Raw genomic sequence first — 25,000 nt, 5'->3', positions numbered from 1 at the left:
CTATACATTGATATCTTATCAAGAGACATGTGTATCCGGGCAGGATTGGGAGGACGAGGCGTTTCTGTCACATGAGTAGGAGGAGGAGAAAGGGAGGCTAAAAAAATACAGAAAATAGGCTTTTTTTTGACAGCTTAAGGTCGATAGACACAGGAGGTTTTAGCCCTAATTACACGCGTTTTTAAAGCACACAACAGAAGCAGACATTCATAATAGTGTGTGTGTTACGGTGTTGTTAACATTGCTTGAGAACTGAATATACAGACCTCGTTCATTCCTATGAGAGCTACTCAGTTGTTATTATTCCAAATGTGTGCATTCCTTCTCTATATTTAATAAGTTAGCTTATCCTTATTGTTGCATGCCTCTTTTTACCTGCTATGCCACTTTTTTCTCTAACACTCTCAATCCCTAATAAAGGAATTCTGATTCTGACGCATGAAGCTCAAAATTACCCTGAAAGTACCCGGATGTGGGCTCACTGAGCATGCGCAGTGGAGTTTTCCACAAAATTCCGCCTGCCAATCTCCCTGCTCTAAATAGTCTAATTAAGAAAAATTATCGATCCCAAATTGTGGATTTCTTTTTGTAAACAAAGGTATGCACATCATTTGAAAACGTAGTAGAAATTAAACAAGTTGTAAAATGTAAAAATCTCATCATATAAATAACTCAATGATTTAAATAAGGGCTTTAAAAGTGTTCCTGCTGGGTAATTTAAATTAGGTTAAAAAAAAGTATCTCTTGATATACAGACCTCGCTTTCCCAATGTAAGTCAATGGGGTAAAAGTCATTTAGGCCCAATGACGTCATGGACTGACAGGGAAGTTGTAGTACTGTCGTTTAACCCCTAAACAAATTTGCTTCACTTCCTGGGGGCTTTGGAGCACCAAAACTGGATGCTTTCTGCTAGCAGTGAACTCTTATTTTCACAAGATATCCGCCTCCATGTTAAGTGTGTGTTGGCATTGATAGTGCAAACACTGCTGGGAATACAGGGGTGGTAGGAGTACTCAGATCTTGTACTAAAGCAAATGTAGAAGTACCAGAGTGTAGGAACACTGCAGTACAAGTAAAAGTCATGCATTGCAAATGTTACTCAAGTGAAATAAGTAAAGTATTGACTTCGAGCACCAAAAGTAATGATTCTGCACAACAACTACACGTGTTATTAGCTTCACAATGTTTAGTAACTGTCTTTGTTTTTCATTGATAGTGCAAACACTGCTGGGAATCACCCCCTGGTTCTCCGAGAAGATCTACAGAAGTGGAATTACTGCGCCAAATCCTGTGCCATGGAATAATTCTGGGAAAGTTTCCTTGGGATCTTTTGAAGGAGTGTTCCACCTTTCCCATGATGTTGAACATTGGAGGTCAGCGGGGGAGGTTTAGCTCATGACTGAAAACCATGAAGCAACCGGAGAAGTGACACTAAAGCAACATGGCATCCAAGGAGAGACTGTACGAGGTCTGGATGCTCTACTGCACCAAGGTAAGGACGCAATACTTCTGGGAGAATGTCATTAGGTGAAGTAGGGGGCAGTGTGATGGTATTTCCCCCCTGGCATCATCATATGCACAGCTACAGTGAAGTTATAGCAATGAAAAACCTACGAATTAAACACTACGGTCAGCGGTAAATAGTGACAGACGTTTTAAAAACCAAAATCACTGATTGCAATAATTGTGTGGCAATGTTTAGCATCTTTTTAAACCAGGCGCTCCACTTGAACAGCACATAAAACATTAACAGGGCTCTAAAATGCTCCAATTAGACCCAGACTAATGACATTGCCTGCCCATCCTGCTGGATGTATTGGACTGGGACAGAGTGGTTTATACATTAGCAGTTCATTGACAGAGAACCAATGCAACCAGTGTTACGAATATGCTCCTTTTCCCCAAGTCGGAAAAACAGTTTTAAGCATGTGTAGAAATGTCAACGTTCTCATAATGCTGCAGGAAACGGTGCAGTGCATGGAGGAAATTGGTTTGTTGTTACCGTGGAGATGAATGGATGACAGTAGTGGAGATGGTACCCCTTGAGTCAGCTGTTGGCTAGATTTAATTCACTTGGCAATAAAGCACACGCACATCCTGGCGTCCAATCAAAACGGCCCGACTGAGCCTCTCCTCACGTGAGCTTTGGCACAGTCCCACCGTAATCCCTCACAAAAACACACACTGTGCATTAATTATTTACCCTTTAAACGCAAAGTCTGCGAGTTCAAATCGTGATATATTCGAGGTGTTTGGGGTGCATACCATTCACACACTTGTCACAGGCACTTGTGAAAAAGCCAGCATTGGTTGCAAGCACACACACTGCATGTGTTCTAGCAGGAGTGTGTGTTTGCATTGACTAACTAAGAGCATTGCACTGAGAGGAGGGATCATTTAATTTCATCCTGGCTGCAAGCCAAGGGTCCACAGGGCCAACATGCCTCTCTGTGTGAGGCAGACGAGACGCTGAGAGAGAAGCATTTTAATATATATGTAGCGGCCTGAAATGTCAGGTATGGCTGGCGGCATAAAACACATGAGGAATGTTTGTCTGAGACTTTTGAAAAGTTGAAGTGTTGCACAACAAGCCTCGGTCCTTTCTGACATAGTTCAACTACAAATGCATTAATGATTGATTCCCAGTTGTTGACATCTTCAGTCCGTATGCACTCGTCTTTGAAGGCTGTTCCATACGGCTGCAACCAACACTTCTCGGCTACTATATGGAGTATTTCTTTGGTCTCTAAAATGTCCGTCTGTTTAATGATTGACAAAGCAGTGTCTCCTTTGTGTCAGAGGTCAGCACTTGAAAGTGGAAAGGGGCGGGGTTTGTATTTAAACAGATGCTTCAATTAATGTCTTAAAATGTAATGTTTAAATGATCCTACTTAGGTGTGTCTTCACTTGCATTGAGATTGTATGGAAAGTAACTTTGAAAGAGCAAAGTGCGTTAATAATATCAACAAATCTCAGTGTTTTCTTCCTCTGTTGGTCAAACTCACGCCTCATAGATCCTAAATGGGTTGAATATGATATGTGCACACTGGTACCTTCAGCCTTCATCAAGTGGAAAGTCTTGATCATTGCATTTGTAAATATATGGTTCAAAAGGAGCGTGTAAACATAGTCGTGGTTGGACTTTAACATCTTGAAACAGTGGAGACTTCTGCAGGTATTTCATGCACTCTATGTAGTTGTGTATTAATATATGGGTGAAGCATTCAGACAGCTACTCATGTATGAATGTTAACACTTAAGAGAGCTGATGGGACGCAGATGACAGCTCAGACTGTTACATAACCAGCGATCCTCTTAGCTGCCAGTCATTGGTTTGTGTTTTCCCCACAAGACCCGCTGGAGAACTTTACAAAAAGTCCTGGAGCGCTCCGCTGTGTTTCAGCAGATTCTGATCCAGCTTGTCAGAGAAAGTGGAGACGTCTGAATCGTGCCAGTGACTCTCTGTAAGCTGCAGAAAAGCTCTTTTTAATTCTCAACCCCGGCGTGGAGCATGCCTCAACAACCAGCGCCGTCATGTCAGCCTGCGGAGTCCTCGTTCTGGAGCGAACCCCTCCTAGTCCACAACGCAGGGGCAGACATGTGGTCGCATCTCACATTGTATTTATCACTACGATAAATGCATGACTGGAACATTTGGTCTTGCAACTTAATCTTTCATCATTTCATTTCTTCTTGCACTATTTGTTTTTATTCCCTTTGAGTTGCTTTTTGAGTAGAAACGGATAAAAGACAGTCATTTGCATAAGCCCCGGCATTTTAGGAGTCAGAATAGCGAGATGAAGCTAAACTGGAGACGACGAAGGAGGAGACAGCCTTTTGGTTCCACATGTTTTTCCCAAGTAGATTCCTCAAGTCTTTCTGCTTGTTTGCTCGTTACGGTTTAATCTCTGTTGTCACACACACACATGCACACAAAGCCTCGCACACGCACACTCAGGTTTTTGTCGCCCTTGGGAATCTTTCTCTGGCTTTTATTCTGCCACTCTTTTGGCTTCTCAGTTTCCTCTGCTATGAATATCTGTGGACCAACACTGATGTCACTGACAGAGTGTATCAGGCATGTGTTTATCCCAAGTGGTGGACAAGCATTCAGGCTGAGTAAAAGTATGAATGCAACACTGAAGAAGTACAAGTAAAAGTACTGCATCGAGTGTGGCACTTAAGCAGAAGTGTTTCAGTACGATTAGGGAAATGTACTTAATGTAGTCGCTGCCAATAAATGTTCTGTTAACACACTTATGGTTTCAGTCACTTAAATATAATGTTGGATGATTTAATCAACACCAAATAATCAATTTTAAAGAATACACATGTATGATGAGTGTCGTGGAGTACAAGTATAAAGTAGAATAAAATCATAAGTATCTCTAATGTGTATTTAAGTGCAGTACTCAATGACCCTCCGCCCTGCCCAGCAGCCTCTTTAAATACACGTGTCAGTGCTGTCATGGCTGACCACAGACCTACTGGGAGGAGAGCTTTTTAAACGTTGTGGTTTCAGTGACTCGATTTCACTTCTTCCACTAAAACCAGGTCACTCTCAGAATCCAGACCGCGCCCGTCTGGAGGAGACCGGGTTGCTGCTGCGCTGCCTAGAGAGCACTCTGGTAATAATAGATCAATCAATCAAGTCATCTAATTACTGACAAACACAGCGAGTGCGTCTCCTGTCTTTTTAAAACAAAGGATATTCTCACTTCTGCATGGTTCACATCAAGTACATCAAGTATCAATGTATATACAGTCAAGTTAACTTTCTATCTATTTACATCAATTACACGTCCACCCTGGTCCAAGGTGAGGTCTTTAAATGTCTTGTTTTGTTTGTCCAAAGCCAGAGATGTGAACTTTAATCTAATAGAAAACAGAAAAGTGGCAGAAAACTGCACTTTGTGACCTTTTTCACAATAAAATTCCTATGAATTGATTTAATAATCTGCTCTCCTGGGACCACATCATTAGTTGTGAGGATTTCCCATCCCATCACACACGTCTCTTGTTTCATTCTGCCAACGGGGATCTCCGAGTGCATCGATCTGCGTTGCCGGTGACCTTGTTATCCTCCCAGAGGTCACCTCAAACAGATCGTTGTGATTCAGTGGCAAAGGGCCCGGGATAATAAACAGGAGAGGCATGTTGTCTTCTCACGGGAACTGTTTGGGACACATGAGGGCTTTGGTTGGGAGTCGGAACAAGGTGTGTGTGTGTGTGTGTGTGTGTGTGTGTGTGTGTGTGTGTGTGTGTGTGTGTGTGTGTGTGTGTGTGTGTGTGTGTGTGTGTGTGTGTGTGTGTGTGTGTGTGTGTGTGTGTGTGTGTGTGTGTGTGTGTGTGTGTGTGTGTGTGTGTGTGTGTGTGTGTGTGTGTGTGTGTGTGTGTGTGTGTGTGTGTGTGTGTGTGTGTGTGTGTGTGTGTGTGTGTGTGTGTGTGTGTGTGTGTGTGTGTGTGTGTGTGTGTGTGTGTGTGTGTGTGTGTGTGTATAAACACAGCCATGCAGAGCAGGGTGTGTCCGCCACAGTCCTAACCCTCAATGGGCATCTGTGCTCCCAAGCTGCTGCCTAAAAGAGGACATTCTTTCAGACTCTCTCTCTCTCTCTCTCTCTCTCTCTCTCTCTCTCTCTCTCTCACACACACACTCCTTTAGTCACTGCTACTAGTGAGGCTCAGTCACTTGAGAGTGAAGCTGCTGGCATACATCATCATCTCATTTTCTGGGCAGTCACATAAAGACAATAGAGTATTTAAAGATCAGTTTTGGAATATATTATTAACACACACACACACACACACACACACACACACACACACACACACACACACACACACACACACACACACACACACACACACACACACACACACACACACACACACACACACACACACACACACACACACACACACACACACACACACACACACACAGAGTTCTGATGACTTCATAGCTTCCTGCTCCGCTCTGGCTGATTTCCACGCTGACACGCAGACAGAAGCGGTCTGACTGTCTCTTTTAGTTCAGTAGCTTCTGCAGAATCCAAGAGGTGTTATATAAGAGCTGCTGAGAAAATAAAGTCATTCTCCTCTCCTTGCATCGTGTCTTCTGGGGTTACTTTATATATATAGCAATGCTGCTTGGCTTAGCCTCAGGATACATGTTCAGTTTCAAAGCAGAACGCTTCTTCAACTGAGGGCCAAATGTGCGCCACGAGGCATGATGGGGCTTCAAAATGTGTACTTAACTCGGACATATTGGATGGATTGCTACGAACATGACAGTTCCTTTTTCCTAGCGTCAACAACAGGTCAAGTTTGAAGCATTTTCCAGTTTAGGAATATCCTTGAATGCCTGACTTAATGATCCATATCTTCCCAGTTAGCAGGATGAACTGTTAGCTTGTTCCTGTGGGTGAAGGGGTTAACTCCAGGACCTGTGACCAAGCCTTCCTCTGTTGCCATCCCGTCTTTCGCTTGGCATTGTTCCAGGAATTTAGGAAATGTTGATCAGCCGGCTGCCGGGAAATACTCCCCCTCACAATGCAGCCGTGCCTGTTTCCCAACAGGTGCGTGCTTGAGCTTCCACGCCCTAAAAGATAAGAGACAAACACACCTGAGACATTCACCTGTTTGTCAGGTTGTGGTAGCCGCTTTGTAAACCTCTCATATCTCACTCCTGTGTCCTTTTTGTTTTTAAACTTTATAATGATGGCTACGGTCAAAACAGGAAAGGGAACGAGTGGTTTCCTAAAGGAGAAAAGTGTCCTTGGCTTTTGACGCATCAATCTTTCATATCCAGTGTCGCTATCACACACAATTGTAAAGAGACAAAAACATGTATGGCCTGTTGATGTCCACGACGGACACACACACACACACACACACACACACACACACACACACACACACACACACACACACTCAGACACACACACACACACACACACACACACACACACACACACACACACACACACACACACACTCCCTCTCTCTCACACACACAGGCACACAGACACACAGACACACAGACACACAGACACACACACACTCCCTCTCTCTCACACACAGACACACACACACAGACACACACACAGACACACAGACACACAGACACAGACACACAGACACACACAGACACACACACACTCCCTCTCTCTCACACACACAGACACACAGGCACACAGACACAGACACACAGACACACAGACACACAGACACACACACACTCCCTCTCTCTCACACACACACACACACACACACACACACACACACACACAGTCAGCAATGCCACTATCCATGTTGTGTTCTTTCCTCAGAGGGATCCAGACTACCTGAAGATATGGCTGGAGATTTTCATCAGCTCCTACGAGAGATGCCTGGACGTGGACTTTGAAAAGCCACCTTCGAGGTAACGTGTGCAAAACTGTGATTTGTGAGATCTGAAGGAAAACTGTGTCTAGGAAACACACACAGATACACACACTGTATATATACACATGTAGAGAATCAATCAACATCATATCATCATACTCGGGTGCATATTTTCTCACACCCCTACCTCACGCCTCTCCATAACGCTTCACCAACAGCCCTGACCTCCCTTTCACCTCTAAGAAGAACCCAGTCTTCTGCATTAGCTCATTACATTTTGAGTCATCTGCAGCGTGAGGCGATTCTGAGCACAACCCAAAATAGCAGCAGATGCGTTAGGGCAGCACGGTCTCGCTTTGTGAACATATGATGCATGTTCATGTGAGACACAAAGCCCATTTCAGAAGGAGGGCGCAGCGACGGGGAAGTGTTTTGACTCCTAATCAGTCCAGTGTTAGCCTGGAGCTAAAGCCATGCGGAGGAAAACGGGTTGTCACCATTTCCCTTCCTCTGCAGCTGCCACATCGCACACTTCCCCTCCGACACTCATATCATTTAGCCCTTCTTCAGAAGTGTGCGTAGATAACGATATTTCTGTTTGTACTTTATCTGTGTTTGTTTACAGACAGAAATACAGGAACTTTGCTCAGAGTTCTTTCTGTGGTTGTGTTTTATTTGCATAGCACAACGTGTGTGTGTGTGTGTGTGTGTGTGTGTGTGTGTGTGTGTGTGTGTGTGTGTGTGTGTGTGTGTGTGTGTGTGTGTGTGTGTGTGTGTGTGTGTGTGTGTGTGTGTGTGTGTGTGTGTGTGTGTGTGTGTGTGTGTGTGTGTGTGTGTGTGTGTGTGTGTGTGTGTGTGTGTGTGTGTGTGTGTGTGTGTGTGTGTGTGTGTGTGTGTGTGTGTGTGTGTGTGTGTGTGTGTGTGTGTGGGTTTCAGTATCAATGTAACGCATAATGTTTGTTTTACTATTATTTAGAAGACAGTTGAGAACATTTCCCAAGTTCCAATGAAATAGACTTGTAGGGACAGGGAGTAGTAAACTTTCAACAGTCAAACAAACAAGAAATACCATATTTTGTTAATTAGACCAAGCAACCTTTTGCATCGGTAGGTTGTTAACGCATTATAGGGTGGATACTAGTCACAGTCAGTGGGGGTCTCTCATTGAGACTGCATTATTATACAGGAAAAAAGGTTCTTTCAGTCGGTCTTCGTTTTCTGTTGAAGCTGCTCAGCTTTGGAACTCAATCCCATCTCCAATCAGAGAGCAGACTACTTTTATTTTTATTTAAATCCCAATTCAAAACCTGGTTGGTGAGGAATCAGCACTGACATCATCTTCTGCTCCTTACAACCCACTGTCCGCGTTTTAACATTTTTGTTTTGTTTGTTTTGAACAGATTTAACTCTGCATTAAATCTGTCCTCAGAAAAACATCCAATTTGCATTTTGGGACGCCTAGAGAAAGGCATTCTTTAAACAAACCGATATCAACGGTTCATAAAAAAGTATCAAAAAAACGCATCTGTTTTTTAATTTTTATTAAGTATTCCAGTAATATATGTTGCATGTTTTAATTGAAAATGAAAATTGTCTTTTAGGTTGACTTACAAAATCTGTCCAGGGACTACAGATGAAAAACAGCCTCTTGGCACTGTCCCTGTTAACCCTTCGATGCCCTGGACCCTCCTCTCTTCCATAAGTGGGTCAAAAAGGACCCGTAGTAGAACAATGCGTTTTTATGCCATTTTGGTTGATAAAAATCACTTGTATAATATTTAGTATTATATTTTGGTTCACACTAGAAATATTTTATATTGAATGTTTCACTATTTATAATTTTAGACATTTTTTTTACATTTTGAAAAAAACGTTTTGAACATATCGATGCGAAGATCTCCGCTATTCTGAGACCCTCACAGTATTCCAGTCCCTTTTCAAAACTCATCTCTTCTCCTCTTGTCTACTCATAGCCCCCCCCCCCCCTCCCCCCCATCAATCCATGCCGGTTGATGAAGTTTGATAGTCCTATACCCCCCACCCTAACCTTCCCTTATATTGTAAAGCGATTTTGAGACCTTGAAAAGCCCTATAAAAATATAATGTATTATTATTATTATTATTATTATTATTATTATTATTATACTGACAGGTTTCAGATCTTGCTGTGTAAAATAATCTTCCTGAGAGGTGTCACTTGTGATGTAGTCTGTGTGTTCCACAGTGAATGTATTCCTGACAGCAACACGTGATAAGAATCAAAGGTTCCCAGAGGAAATGCATGCGGGTCATTTTGGACCCACTTATGGAAGCTTGGGGTAGAAATACAATTCAAAATGTGAATAGCACGATATCCAAAACATGTTTTTTGAGGAATAGCTTGAATATGAAATGATAAAAAAATGAAATCCACCTCACCGGGTCAAAAAAGACCCACTTATGCGTCTGAGGGTTAAATAAATGAAATAAGCTTCATCAGATTCTGTGTGTCTGTTTCTCTCCAGGCCAGACGAGCTTCCTCCCGTGTTGACGCTCCTCCCGGACAACATCCTGCAGGTGTTGCGCCACCAGCTGCTGCAATGCGTCCAGAAAGCCTCTGACGGCCTGGAGGCCGAGCAGCAACACCTGGCTCTGCTGCTGCTCAAGTTCCTCATCATCATCTGCAGGTATGTGCTCACTGACATGCTCTGTTTCTGTTCCTGCTTCGTGTGTTCCAGATGTTTTGGGAAGTGGACTTACGTGTTGTATGTGTTACCCGAAGGTGGCGTGAAATAAAGCGACGTGCTAAGAGGAAAGTGTGTCTTATTATGGAGTAACAGTATGAATGGATCACATGCACCAACAGCATATACGTTTCACAGAACAAGAGAGGAGATCGGGACGTTTGAGTCCACTGTCTTTGGTTTTTTTAGACGACTAATACTCGGTGGACATCGTTAAGCGACAGCTGGAGACACATTATTTTAGATTAGCCTTTTTATGAGCAACACCACTTATTGGATTTGTATTATTTGTACATCACATGCACCAACAGCATAGATATTTCACAGAGGAAGAGATTGGGACGAATGGGTCCGCTTTTTATTTGTATTATCACACCTTTTACCTCGTTATGTCCCCTTTAATTGTTATATCATGTTGTTATGCTTCATGTGAGTTGAATTTACTGTTCTCTGTTTAATTTGTGACGTGTTTCCATGTCGTTAGAACAGGGGTTCCCAAAAGTTGCCATGCCACGGACCCCCATATAGCATTATCCTCTGGCGGGGACCCCCCTGTTGCAATTTTTTCTTTTAAATGATGAGTACATTATGATGGAGAATATGAAATATTAATCATGCAGCTTGATACATTTTCTTAATATATATTTGTATTAATAATTAATAATCAGTTATTCTTCTAAAAAATGTTTGTATTTATCTTTTGTTTGTCATTCATTACATTGATTGTATCTTCTGTTATAAACATTCTTAACACAATATTAAACAGTAAACATATTTTAAAGCATTTTTAAAGTGATTTCTTTCTTTATAATATTATATACTTTTGAACAGTAATATTAACATATTTTTAACATTTTTGAAAGCTACTTATGCCTTAATGATATTATATATAATATGCAACAGTAATATTAACAATAAACGTATTTATATTAATATATACAAACATCAATATTTGCTACATCCGTGCTCTCATCCAGCCGCAGAGCGAAATATTCACTAGCTCTGACTTGCTCCAAAAGCTGAGCAGATACTCAGTTTCACTCTCAGTAGCTCGATTCTGATTGGCTTGAAGGGCGGTCGTGAGATTTAAAAACAATAAAATAAAATATTAATAAATAAAAAATATTAAAAGATTGGCATCAAAGGAAGACACATAGATTGATAGATATGCAGTTATTAATAACATCTAAAAAAAAAAAAAAAGATTCCCCTTTCCCTCAAACTTTGCGTGACCCCCCCTGGCACCCCCTGGCGGCCCCCCGGGGGGTCGGGGCCCCCACTTTGAAAAACACTGCGTTAGAGCACTTTGAGCTGCATTGGGTTTATGAGAAGTGCGATACAAATAAAGTTTTGTTATTATTGCTGTTATTATTTAGTATTTCTACCTTCTGGTCGTCACAGCTGCTTTTATGTTTGTGCATGTTTTCTGATAGGAACCTGTCCAACGTGGAGGAGATCGGTACTTGCTCTTACATCAACCACATCATCAACATGACGACACTCTACATTCAGCAGGTGTGTTTTCTCCCTGCTCGTTAAATCACGCTGCCCTACAGACGGGAAGACCGCTCATTAGTCGATTAGTCGTTTTCTAAAGCATTGTTCAGACTGAGCACGATTCTGGTTTACACAAGATTTAAAATGATGCTTTGTAATCGTGAGATGTTTTGATTAGATTGAATTATGGAGGAGTGGAAAAAGTGTGTTAGGGTTAAGAATGTTTTCAATCGTGGACAGCCCTTCTATTGACTCACATATTTAAACTTTAAATACCAATAACCTGAGTTATATTTTGCGTAAAGGAGTAAAGGATGTGTGTACTTTTGCCCTCTTTGGTAAATAACTGTGTGTGTGTGTGTGTGTGTGTGTGTGTGTATGTGTGTGTGTGTGTGTGTGTGTGTGTGTGTGTGTGTGTGTGTGTGTGTGTGTGTGTGTGTGTGTGTGTGTGTGTGTGTGTGTGTGTGTGTGTGTGTGTGTGTGTGTGTGTGTGTGTGTGTGTGTGTGTGTGTGTGTGTGTGTGTGTGTGTGTGTGTGTGTGTGTGTGTGTTGCAGCTGAAGAGCAAGACGAAGGAGAAGGAGATGGCCGACCAGAGCCAGGCGGAGGAGTTTGTCCGTCACGCGCTGGCGTTCTGCGAGAGCCTCTACGACCCGTATCGAAACTGGAGGCATCGAACCTGCGGGTAACAACGTCCTGCAGCGTCACCATGACAACAACGAGGTGTTGTTCATCTCGGTTTGGTCTCTGTTCTAAGCTGTGTTCCCCCCGCAGGCAGCAGCTGGGCACAGTAGAGCGGAGCAGACAGAAGTACAAAGCAGCGCCGCTCACTGTGGAGTTTGTTCCTTTCTTTTACCGTAAGTTTCCTGTTTTGAGTTCCACTTCTCACTCTCGCTTTCACGCGGTGTCGGTAGTATTCTGGAGAAATATCTTCAACCATTAGTGGTGGAAGAAGTACTCAAATCAAACTCTAAGTAACAGAGTGTAGGAATACTCTGTTACTAGATTTACCTCTGAATTGTAGTCGAGTGAAAATACAAATTAGCAAGAAATTGAAAGTAAAAGACCTTCAGAATTATACTTAAATACGGCTCTTGGGTAAATCTACTTATTCACTGTCTACACACCAACGTCTGCTTTTATAAAACAGCAGACATGTACGTTCCTGTCCTGTGAAATGTACCGTGTGACCGAGTGTGAGTTACATTATGTGCAAACACTTTTATGATAGAGCTTGCCGTGTTTGGTTAGTATTTGCATTTCCTCGTTGGGTTTGGATTAGGAAACAAACAATCTCCTCTCCTTGTTCCTCTCCTTGTTCCTCTCCTTGTTCCTCTCCAATCCTCTCCTTGTTCGTCTCCAATCCTCTCCTTGTTCCTCTCCTTGTTCGTCTCCAATCCTCTCCTTGTTCCTCTCCTTGTTCCTCTCCAATCCTCTCCTTGTTCCTCTCCAATCCTCTCCTTGTTCCTCTCCTTGTTCCTCTCCTTGTTCCTCTCCAATCCTCTCCTTCTTCCTCTCCAATCCTCTCCTTGTTCCTCTCCTTCTTCCTCTCCAATCCTCTCCTTGTTCCTCTCCTTGTTCCTCTCCTTGTTCCTCTCCAATCCTCTCCTTGTTCCTCTCCTTGTTCCTCTCCAATCCTCTCCTTGTTCCTCTCCTTGTTCCTCTCCTTGTTCCTCTCCAATCCTCTCCTTGTTCCTCTCCTTGTTCCTCTCCAATCCTCTCCTTGTTCCTCTCCTTGTTCCTCTCCTTGTTCCTCTCCAATCCTCTCCTTGTTCCTCTCCTTGTTCCTCTCCAATCCTCTCCTTGTTCCTCTCCTTGTTCCTCTCCTTGTTCCTCTCCTTGTTCCTCTCCTTGTTCCTCTCCAATCCTCTCCTTGTTCCTCTCCTTGTTCCTCTCCAATCCTCTCCTTGTTCCTCTCCTTGTTCCTCTCCTTGTTCCTCTCCAATCCTCTCCTTGTTCCTCTCCTTGTTCCTCTCCAATCCTCTCCTTGTTCCTCTCCTTGTTCCTCTCCAATCCTCTCCTTGTTCCTCTCCAATCCTCTCCTTGTTCCTCTCCTTGTTCCTCTCCAATCCTCTCCTTGTTCCTCTCCTTGTTCCTCTCCAATCCTCTCCTTATTCCTCTCCTTGTTCCTCTCCAATCCTCTCCTTGTTCCTCTCCAATCCTCTCCTTGTTCCTCTCCTTGTTCCTCTCCACTCGTCTACTTTTTTGTCCCCTTCTTTACTATCGTCTCCTCTGCTTGTGTCCTTATCTAATTTCCTTGTTTCCTATCCGTTAATCTTCTCTTTTCTCCTTATTTTGTTGTTGCCTCTTCTCTCTGTTCCTTCCCTTATTTACTCTCCTGTTCTTGTTTCCTCTCCTAACCTAGTGTATCCTCCTTATTTACTCTCCTGTTCTTGTTTCCTCTCCTAACCTCAAGTGTATCCTCCTTATTTACTCTCCTGTTCTTGTTTCCTCTCCTAACCTAGTGTATCCTCCTTATTTACTCTCCTGTTCTTGTTTCCTCTCCTAACCTCTAGTGTATCCTCCTTATTAACTCTCCTGTTCTTGTTTCCTCTCCTAACCTCTAGTGTATCCTCCTTATTAACTCTCCTGTTCTTGTTTCCTCTCCTAACCTAGTGTATCCTCCTTATTTACTCTCCTGTTCTTGTTTCCTCTCCTAACCTCTAGTGTATCCTCCTTATTTACTCTCCTGTTCTTGTTTCCTCTCCTAACCTCTAGTGTATCCTCCTCTTATTTACTCTCCTCTCTGTGTGTGTGTGTGTGTGTGTGTGTGTGTGTGTGTGTGTGTGTGTGTGTGTGTGTGTGTGTGTGTGTGTGTGTGTGTGTGTGTGTGTGTGTGTGTGTGTGTGTGTGTGTGTGTGTGTGTGTGTGTGTGTGTGTGTGTGTGTGTGTGTGTGTGTGTGTGTGTGTGTGTGTGTGTGTGTGTGTGTGTGTGTGTGTGTGTGTGTGTGTTGTGTGTGTGTGTGTTCAGAGTGCTTCCAGGAGAGTGAGCACCTGAAGGAGAGTCTGAAGTGCTGCCTGCTGCACCTGTTTGGAGCCATAGTAGCAGGTGATCAGGTAAACGTGGACCACCTGAAGGTTTAGGTAGACGTCACAGGCCTGATTACACACACCTACCTTACACACACCTTATCGTGTCTCTGGGTGTGTTTGAAGAGACACAGACAGTAACATATTTTGCATTAAAGTTCACGACCTGTAGGTGGGTGTTAACCGATTTGCATTAAAGATCACAAAATGTAAATCATCTTCACAAAGTGTACTGTTTGCTGTGTTCCTCACATCGTGCAGCCCTTATTGGATTTCTGAGGCGCTATTTTGTTAGTGTCCTCCTATTACTAACCCCTACACCTCTCCTCCTTCCTTGGCCTCCAGAGGAACGCTCTGCTGGCCATCTCTCCGGCCCCCATGGAGGTGTTGATGCGTGTGTTAGTTAGAGACCAAAGATAACATCCAACCTATGTGTGTTTTGGACAGAACCAGTTTGTTTTGATAAAGAAAATAGTTCCATTCTTTTTCCTGTTCAAACTCTTCAGTCAATAGATCACCGTCCTTCAAGAGATAGCATATTAGAGACGTCACATTTCTTCTTGGTTTCTCTGTAGTGTTAAATGGACTGTACTTATATAGAGCTTTATCCAGTCTTTACGACCCCTCAAAGCACTTTACGTACTACATGTCATTCACACCCATTCACACAGAGCAGTGAACCTTACTCTAGGACCTAACAGTCACACACCGTCGGCCATGCCATCGGGAGAAACTCGGGGTTAAGTATCTTGCCCAAGGATACATCGACATGTTGACTGCATGGGCTGGGATCGAACCCACAACCTTCTGGTTGAAAGACGACCGCAGCCACAGTCGCCCTATGTTATGTTATATATAGTGTCCTCCTCTTACTAACCCCCATACCTCTCCTCCTTCCTTTGCTTCCAGAGGAACGCTCTGCTGGCCATCTCTCCGGCCACCATGGAGGTGTTGATGCGTGTTTTGTCGGACTGCTCGATGGGCAGCTGCTCTTCAGAGGAAGGAGAGGACTGGGACAGCGAAGCCCCCGACAGAAAGGCCCTTCTGACTCTAGCCTGCCTTCGAGAAGTCGTTCAGCGTCTCCTGGCCGCCAGCTCCGACCAGAGGCAGGTGGAGATCGCCTCGGTGCTGGAAAACTACTTCAAGCTGCTGAACTCGGACCCGGCGGCCATCGTTGCTTCTCAACAACAACAGCAACAACAACAACAACAGCAGCAGCAGCAGCAGCAGCAGCAGCAGCAGCAGCAGCAGCAGCAGCAGCAGCAGCAGCAACAGCAGCAGCAGCAGCAGCAGAAGCAGCAAGCGAAGGCTCGAGTCCCGACACTCGGACGGCACTGGGAGAGCAGATTTGTGGCGCTGCAGGTTAACATGCTGGGTAGGGGCTCCATAGACAATACAGCCTTTAAGCAACACTCACATGAGAGCTGCTGTATTTAGTTTTATAATGATTTCCGTTCAGAAAGGTCAAGTAAAAAAAAACTGTACTACTAGGGCTGCACGATTTTGGGCAAAAATCTAATTGCGATTTTTCTGACAGATATTGCGATTCGATTTGCGATATTTGTTTTTAAGCGATCCAACGGAAGTTTATTGTAAAATGCGGCCATATCTCCGGCTAGGAAGGTCGCATCAACGTGCTCCCGTCTCTAGCCCCCCCTGCAGCCCGAGCTACGAGTGAAAGAACTAAACTTACATGAAACTTCCGTTGGGTTGCTTTAAAGTCAAGCTTCAGTTTAAGACTCACCCTGTAATAGAAACATGTGATGGAGCATTACTAACCTGATGGTTCACCAAACCATCTGGAGAGCTCCATTGGAAGCCATTTGGAAAGGGCAGGCACTTTCAAAAATACTTGGCAGGTGATTGGATCAATCTGTCTATCACCTTCTATCATGGGCCACTTCTGATTGGTTAATAATGGCTGGTACATGTGGAGCACAGCACTTCTGATTGGTGTGGATGACTGACACACAAGAAGAAAAAAACTAAAAATCGATTAATCGTTCAGCCCTAGACTGGACGTACATAAACCTGCACAGCTTTTACAAGACTTTAATCTTGTTTCAATAGTTACTTTATCACTTTTGTTTTGTGTTTGAACCTGTTTTTCATGTTGTTGCTATTGCGGCCCGTCTACACTACAGGCATCGAAAAATGCTTTCAACGCTTCGCCCATTCACTTGAATGGGGTGACGTAGAAGATTTTTAATCTTCGCCGAACTGCATTGTGGGGAGCATGGCATGGCTTTGCAAGCATCACGAGCATCTATCGGTGCTTTCGAAGCTGGCATCAGCCAATCAAATCCCGTTTATGCAAATCCCGTTTATGCAAATCCCGTTTATGCAAATCTGACAGTTCAAGCGCAGCCAATCAAACCGCGTGCAAGCTGGGAGAGCCAGACCGCAGTTCATTTCCTCATATTCCAAACGAGATATTACGGTAGCAAATCACCCGGTTCTTTACGACCGGAACTATTTACCGGGATACAAACCGGAGGAACCAGGCATGGAGGGAGGTGGCAGAGACAGTGGGGGAAACTGGTAGGTTTTCGCCTGTTTGGAGAGTTTATATCCAGTTCACTTCGTTTTAACATTGCTATTGCTTTGTATGTCGGAGGCGGGAGATTCATGTGATTGGTTGTTGGTCGATTTGCTCGCAAAAAATCGCCAAGCTTCAGACACGCCCAGCTCCAAGATTTGTTGATGCCTGTAGTGTAGACGGGCCGTTAACGCCTGATGAATAAAGTTCCATCTTATCTTAAACGTGACTTATTCTCCTCTTGTTCTCCCAGACACCATCAGAGAGATGTTCCTGTGTTCAGACAGACCCGTTCTTCAAGCCATCTTCCTCAATAGTAACTGCTTTGAGCATCTGGCACGACTTCTGCAGAACAGCAAGGTAACAGCAAGGTGCTTTTATCTAAATATAACCCGAGGATTGAGTGTGAGTGGCTGGATCTGCTGTTTGATATAACGCTGCTGCTCCAGAACTGGGTCAAAGGGAACGATATTATTACAGTTAATTATATCTTATCTGAAACGAGAACAAAAAGATGTTTGTAGTTGTGTTCTGGTATCATTAGAGCATTTTATCTCCCCTGCAGTCTGCACTTACGTCGTTAAGTACATTTGTATTGTATGATACAAGGGCTCGCAGTGCACTTGCCGCTTGTTTGCACTTCAGTGTCATTCTGTAGATAAAGGGAAAAAAGCACCAAGATGTTTGTTGTTACAGCAAAGAAAATAGAACACTAATATATACTCAAAGGCAACAATGATTACAATTTAACTCAAGTACACATTCAGGGAGACAATGAGGATATGTAGTTCAAACAGATGGTGAATACATTAGTTTTGCCCACCGTGCATGTTGACCTCCTGGATCACCAACACAGTGACCTCTGCTGAGGGTCATGGCTTTTAACCTTTCAACTCTCCCACACTTACACCATCTCCCCCTCCCCTCCCTTCCCACCTTGCACCACTCCCCCCTTGTTTCTCTTTCTATGAACCCCCTGCTGTGTTGACATGTTTGTGTGTGTCAGCTGGTTAATGCTAGGTGCACGGCGGCAGACAAGGACCAGAAAGATATAACCAACAACAGGTTACAGACAGGAGAGAGGGACACTCAGGTACTGCCGGGAAAAAGACCCTCCTCACCTAACCTGACCCCCCCCCCCCCCAATCATCCACCTTCACCCCGTCAGAGCCATGTGGCCAATCCACAGCAAGACCCTGCTTTGTCTCTTATAACCATTTGCAATAGAGTGGTGCAGGAATGAGTCCTAAAACCAGGAAGTGAGTCAGCATTTCTCCACTTCCTGTTCCCTCGTCTCAGAGCCAATGGGATCTCTCCATAGGTTGTGGAAAATAACTGAACTAAGGTCTGTGTTTGAGACAAAGAAACGGATCACGTTTTGTTCTACATTAAATCATCAGCAGTGACCCCACTGGTGATTTCTGGAGAGTGGACGTGTCTGAGAAACGATGGTTGTTACCAAGTGGCTGAATAGGACTACAGAAGTCGTGGAGGTCGTTGTACGTCATTACTCTGAACACGTAAACACTCCTCTAAGTTAGTTTCTGTTCTGCTTGAAAGCAAGTCCCTGCCTCCTGCAGACTGTTCAAACAAACGCTTCAAATCATTCCATCTAGAATCTGTGTGTTTGAATATGGATCTGAAGTTGGCGTGACGTTGAAGTCGTGCTGCTGGACTCGGCTGTAGTTCCTTTATAGCATCACGTTAGCATTTAGCTTCTGGAGATTAGAGTTATGATCCGAACATTATAAAAGTAGAGTAGACGTGTGGAGATTGTCCGGCTGAACAAAACGTGCATTTATCAAACCGGTTCTTTTTCACAGACCTTATTTCGAGCTATTTTCCTAAATCCTCTGGAGAAATCCCGTTGCTCTTTTCTGGAGGGAACCAGCAGCTTCCTTCCGGGTGAACACGTCATCCCTGCACCGCTCTATTGGCTCACTGCACTCACTGAACCATCAGACCGGTTGTTTGCATAATTGTACATCTCTAATTGTCTCTCATAATCACTTGTACTGTAATTGGATCAAGTGTACAACTCGCTGAATCATCAGACCGGTTGTTTGTGTCGGCATCATTTATTTACATCTCTAATTATTTAAAATAACACTTTAACTTCCAGGATGTAGAATTCAGTTTTTTGCAAGCTACAGTAAATATGTCCCCAAAATATTTCCTGCCGTCCCTCACTTCACTTTAAGATATGTGAATGGAAATGGGTTTGACAAACACCCATCAGAAGTCTCCCTTGTTCAGGCCCTTCTGACTCCTATCCCGTGCAGTCTTAGGGGAACATATCATTTCGTTTTTGAATAATTACGGTACTTTTGCCTATTCTAAAAATAAGATATCGAGTCAAATATTCCTCCGGAGTCTCCGAGATGTAGTTTGACTCAGCTAAGTAACCATTTATTCAACTCTTCTCCACTGTATAAAATCAGATGTGGTTGAAAGATTATACAGATGAAAATAAGTACGAAATTCCAAAACCAGAATCGACCCACTTTCCCAAATGACTGCAACGTTGCCTTCTTGCTGTGGAGTGACCACTCTGCCTCTTCCACATGTCATTTTGATTTAATTGACATTTTGAGTTTTCCTCAAGCATCCCCCCTCCCCTCCCCATTGTCCTGGTTTTCTTCGGCGTACTGTGGGTAATGCTATCCCGTTGGTGTGTGTTCTCACAGAGTCACCTGGACTCCGTGGTGAAGACTTAAGTGTTTGATTGTTTTTGACCACAGTCCCTCTCCAGCTGGTCCAAGGCTCTCAGTTTGATCTAAAGGAACAAGCAGTTCAGAGACATGAGCGGGACAGAGCTGGATGGAGATGTGTTGATTTATCATTTGGCTTGTGTTTGATGGGTTGCATGCTTTTTTTGTGGATGTTTGAGGGGAAATAATTCTATTTTCTGTGTGTGTACTTGATCTATCGTTAATAATGACAGCTTCCTGCTTCATGCTATCAAAAGGCTTGATGTTGTCGTGAAGACAGCTTTTGTTATGTCTACTGTAACATCTACTGCAGTCTTTCCATGATTTTACTCACTTTTACACACACACTAATTGAATCAAACTCAAGAGATCTACTCAGGTCTCCCTTTTATCCCCCAGATAAGTTCCTTTCATCATTGCAAACATTTCAACATGAATGTGGCTTTGACTTGTTTGCATGCAACCTTCATCTGGAGCATATGAGAGGAGATTTGTGTCCAATCAACATACTCTGCGAGGTATATATGGATTCAGGTATTGACAAGTGTGGTTTTTTCTTCAGGTGTTTCAAGGGCGACTCGACTGCCTCGCTGTAGCAACAATCAAAGCCCTCACTACAGTGATGCACAAATCACCAGCTGCCAAGGTAACGGACTCACAGACACGCCCAAAGAAACCATCATGTCATGATTATTGAGTTGTGCAGGTAGAAAAGAGCAGGTAGCTTGAAATGCATGCTCTCCTTTTGACTCAGGTGACTGCAATCAACAAAAACAACGTTCTTTTTACTGTTCAAGCAGAACTAAAAATGAGGTTATTGTCTGCGCTCAGATGCCGTTTAATCGAGTTTATGTATTCTTTGCTTTCTGCAGGAGGTGTTCAAGGAGAGGATCGGTTACAACCACCTGTACGAAGTGCTCACCTCTCTGGGCCAGCCGTCACAACACCTCCTCAAAGAGCTGATGAACATGGTGAGAGACGGGGAGCTTCAGGGTGTTTCTCAATGTCGAGGAAGGATGCTGCAGAGCCACTATTTCAAGCATGCTACGTCATCGAGTGCCGCCGAAGGACTGTTCCAATGTCCAGCATACTTGGAATTCTACCGAGGCCGGCGTACTTCGTTTAGAGAAATTTCGAGGCTGCACATGAGTAGACTCCACGGTCTTAAAATCCCCACAATGCTTAAAATGTAAGGCGGGGCCTCTCATATGACGCACACCTGCACACTTGCTCGCCTGTTCCACTCTTCGTTTTCCGAATGCCAGGAAGGATTCTTGCCTCGCTTCTGAAGCAAGACGCTCGGAAGACATGTGCTACCAAGCAAGCGTACTCGAGATTGAGAAACACCCTCAGTGTCTTTGTTTTGAATGGAGAATCTTTTTTTTAAACCATCATTGGTTGCCTTTAACCTCTTAGAGCAGGGGGGTCAAACTCAATTTCATCGCGGGCCACATTAGAATTATGGTTTCACTCAAAGGGCCGGTGGTAACTTTAAGACTATATAAATATACACAGATAAATATATATAATATAAATAAAATAATGCATTATTTCACAATATTTCCTTCTTATTATAGGGTAATAACTTCATAATTAACTATGCCTGAAAGCAGAAGTCGAGTAAGTGCACATCTCACAAAATGAGATGCATTGTGGGACATGTAGTTTATGGGCAACGTGCTCCTGTAAAGCGGCACGTGACCTTATAATAAATGTATTATATTATTTGCAAGCTCTTGTGGGCCACATCAAATGAAGTGGCGGGCCGGATTTGGCCCCCAGGCCTTAAGTTTGACACCCCTGTCTTAGAGTATTTATTGATTTGTACTTGGGTGTCTTTGGGTTTCGTGAAAACGCCCTTAAATAATCTCTATCTTAATCTCTTAAATTATGTGTTTAATTGTAATGTGTCCTTGGGTGGCGTGCAAGGCCTCCTTAAAGGTCTCCTATCACGCAAAATGCACTTTCTGATGTCTTTTATACATAAATATGTGTCCCCTGTAGACTCACTAAGTGTCTGAAATACAGCCCTTTTGTGCGCCCTTGAATAAAATGTATTATTGTGAATTGTTTTGGTGTCTTTGTTTACTATTTAACGTCTTAGAGAATGTATTGAAATGTCCTTGGGTGTCCTTGAAACTGTTGGTGTGTTTCTGTGTGTGTTTCTGCAGGCGGTGGAGGGGGAGCACACCTCCGTGGGGCTGCTGGGCATCAGTAACGTGGATCCTCTCCTCCTGCTGGTCCAGTGGCTCCCAGAGCTCGATTCCTCGGAGCAGCAGCTCTTCACGTCCGATTGGCTGCGGCGCCTCAGCTGTTTGAACCATCAAACCCGCGCCACGTGTGTAAACGCCGCCATGGTGATGCGAGCGCTTTCTGGTTTGGAAAGCCATCAGAGGCTAAACCGATCCTGCGCCGAGAGTCTTTTTGTGCTCGTGGGTTCGTTGGGTTCCCAGTCTTTGAGCGCCAAAGAACTCCTGGGACTCCTACGCCTCCTCAGACCTCACGAGTCCAGTAAAGCTCACCCGTATGTGGGCCCTGCTCTCAGATCGCTGCTAGCCATGGTGAGGAAGCAGGGCCTGGAGAGCGCCATGCAGTATTTTGACTTGTCGCCCAGCATGGCGGGCATCGTGGTTCCGACGGTGCAGCGATGGCCCGGTGCCGCGTTCAGCTTCATCGCCTGGCTGTCGTTGGATCAGGACCAGCTGGGACCAATGAGCAAGGACAAGAGGAAGCAGCTGTACAGGTGAGCAGCAGATTCAAGATCCAATTCAAGGCTTTTATGTCATGTGTACAGCTACAGGTCCAACAGAGCAACACCATAACACAGACACAATAGTTAAAGCAGTGCAAGTAGTACAAAAGTTCAGGTGCAAAGTAAGACTCCCCTTCCCAGTTTAATCCAGAGAGTATTGGAGCGTGTTCTGTTCCGCCCTTCAAACGTTTCTCCTGTGTTTTAAAGCTTTTTCACCCCCGGAGGGACGGGGTTCGAGGCCTTCATCAGCTCAGAGGGTGTGTTGGTGGTGGCCGTTTGCACCAAGAAGGAGTACGTCACCGTCATGCTGCCCGACTACTGCTTCTGTGACTCCCTCTGGGTGAGTCCGCTTCAATGACATATATTTACCTAACTGGTGGTGCCACTGAAATGTGGAAATGTAGATTATTGCCTGTTTCTATCTGGCAACACAGATTGGACCCTATATTTACAAGATTACAAACGTCTTGCAGACTAATTAAAGGAAGGGTATTCCCTCTGCCTTCCTGTCTACAGCACAGCATCGGGGTGGTGCACGTACCGGGGAAGAGGCCTTTTGGACAGAGTCTGGTCTACATTTATGTGGATGGACAGCAGAAACTGTCGGCCCCCCTCAAATATCCCACCATGACAGAGGTGAGACATTTCCTTCACACTTTCTATGACAACAGATAATACGATATTACTTTAGAGATGAAGTCTGAAGTGCTCCTTGCAACGCTTGAGACAACACTGTGCAAAATGAATACCATGTTCCCCCCCTGTTCTTCTCAGCCGTTCATCTCCTGCTGCATCGGCTCGGCGGGACATCGGACCACCACTCCTCCTCCCTCACAGATCCCAGACCCTCCCTTCTCCTCCGCCTCCACCCCCACCACTCGCTCCTCGCTGGGCGCCATCTTGTCTCCTCAGACGTGGGGGGGGCTGCTGGGAGGAAAGCCGGAGTCCGTCACCAAGCTGATCTCTGCAGGGACGCAGGACAGCGAGTGGGGGAGTCCCACCTCCCTTCAGGGACAACTGGGGAGCGTCATGGTGTTCCACGAACCCCTGCAGGCGAGCCACGTGAAAGCCATCTGTAGTGCAGGTGAGGGAGGGGTGAAAGTACACACATCCTTTACTCAGGTAGAAGTACACACATCCTTTACTCAAGTAGAAGTACACACATCCTTTACTCAAGTAGAAGTACACACATCCTTTACTCAAGTAGAAGTACACACATCCTTTACTCAGGTAAAAGTACACACATCCTTTACTCAGATAGAAGTACACACATCCTTTACTCAGGTAGAAGTACACACATCCTTTACTCAAGTAGAAGTACACACATCCTTTACTCAAGTAGAAGTACACACATCCTTTACTCAAGTAGAAGTACACACATCCTTTACTCAAGTAGAAGTACACACATCCTTTACTCAGGTAGAAGTACACACATCCTTTGCTCAAGTAGAAGTACACACATCCTTTACTCAAGTAGAAGTACACACATCCTTTACTCAGGTAGAAGTACACACATCCTTTACTCAAGTAGAAGTACACACATCCTTTACTCAAGTAGAAGTACACACATCCTTTACTCAAGTAGAAGTACACACATCCTTTACTCAGGTAAAAGTACACACATCCTTTACTCAGATAGAAGTACACACATCCTTTACTCAGGTAGAAGTACACACATCCTTTACTCAAGTAGAAGTACACACATCCTTTACTCAAGTAGAAGTACACACATCCTTTACTCAAGTAGAAGTACACACATCCTTTACTCAAGTAGAAGTACACACATCCTTTACTCAGGTAGAAGTACACACATCCTTTGCTCAAGTAGAAGTACACACATCCTTTACTCAAGTAGAAGTACACACATCCTTTACTCAGGTAGAAGTACACACATCCTTTACTCAAGTAGAAGTGCACACATCCTTTACTCAAGTAGAAGTACATACATCCTTTACTCAGGTAGAAGTACACACATCCTTTACTCAAGTAGAAGTACACACATCCTTTACTCAAGTAGAAGTACACACATCCTTTACTCAAGTAGAAGTACACACATCCTTTACTCAAGTAGAAGTACACACATCCTTTACTCAGGTAGAAGTACACACATCCTTTACTCAAGTAGAAGTACACACATCCTTTACTCAAGTAGAAGTAAACACATCCTTTACTCAGGTAGAAGTACACACATCCTTTACTCAGGTAGAAGTACACACATCCTTTACTCAGGTAGAAGTACACACAACAAGTAGAAAGTACAGGTATTTGGGTTCAAAATGTGAGAAGTAGAAAGTACAGGTATTTGAGTTCAACATGTAAGAAGTAGAAAGTACAGGTATTTGGGTTCAACATGTTAGAAGTAG

General features: G+C 44.0%; 2 protein-coding genes across 7 annotated transcripts in view; one reads left to right on the top strand and one right to left on the bottom strand.

Moving 5' to 3' along the window:
* Nucleotides 1-25,000, bottom strand: part of LOC307032126 (uncharacterized protein) — a 106,696-nt gene that overhangs the window by 37,058 nt on the left and 44,638 nt on the right. The window lies entirely within an intron of this gene.
* Nucleotides 1-25,000, top strand: part of nbeal1 (neurobeachin-like 1) — a 63,880-nt gene that overhangs the window by 116 nt on the left and 38,764 nt on the right. For 2 of the 4 annotated variants that reach the window (XM_079669892.1, XM_079669891.1), the window contains exons 2-17: nucleotides 1,218-1,493; nucleotides 7,333-7,424; nucleotides 9,892-10,053; nucleotides 11,544-11,625; nucleotides 12,163-12,290; nucleotides 12,380-12,462; nucleotides 14,577-14,662; nucleotides 15,545-16,010; nucleotides 17,428-17,534; nucleotides 18,181-18,267; nucleotides 20,448-20,531; nucleotides 20,758-20,856; nucleotides 22,057-22,628; nucleotides 22,845-22,977; nucleotides 23,154-23,273; nucleotides 23,412-23,721. In XM_079669892.1, coding sequence (XP_079526018.1) covers nucleotides 1,443-1,493; nucleotides 7,333-7,424; nucleotides 9,892-10,053; nucleotides 11,544-11,625; nucleotides 12,163-12,290; nucleotides 12,380-12,462; nucleotides 14,577-14,662; nucleotides 15,545-16,010; nucleotides 17,428-17,534; nucleotides 18,181-18,267; nucleotides 20,448-20,531; nucleotides 20,758-20,856; nucleotides 22,057-22,628; nucleotides 22,845-22,977; nucleotides 23,154-23,273; nucleotides 23,412-23,721 — 2,662 coding nt within the window. In that variant the 5' untranslated portion in view covers nucleotides 1,218-1,442. The remainder of the gene's footprint in view (nucleotides 1-1,217; nucleotides 1,494-7,332; nucleotides 7,425-9,891; nucleotides 10,054-11,543; nucleotides 11,626-12,162; nucleotides 12,291-12,379; nucleotides 12,463-14,576; nucleotides 14,663-15,544; nucleotides 16,011-17,427; nucleotides 17,535-18,180; nucleotides 18,268-20,447; nucleotides 20,532-20,757; nucleotides 20,857-22,056; nucleotides 22,629-22,844; nucleotides 22,978-23,153; nucleotides 23,274-23,411; nucleotides 23,722-25,000) is intronic. The other 2 variants (XM_079669894.1, XM_079669893.1) reach the window with 1 other exon arrangement.

The sequence above is a fragment of the Notothenia rossii genome (assembly GCF_949606895.1).
Source record: "Notothenia rossii genome assembly, chromosome: 3".
NCBI classification, from domain to species: domain Eukaryota; kingdom Metazoa; phylum Chordata; class Actinopteri; order Perciformes; family Nototheniidae; genus Notothenia; species Notothenia rossii.
Note: the sequence above shows the minus strand (reverse complement) of the source record. Positions and strands in the feature narration are given on the sequence as shown.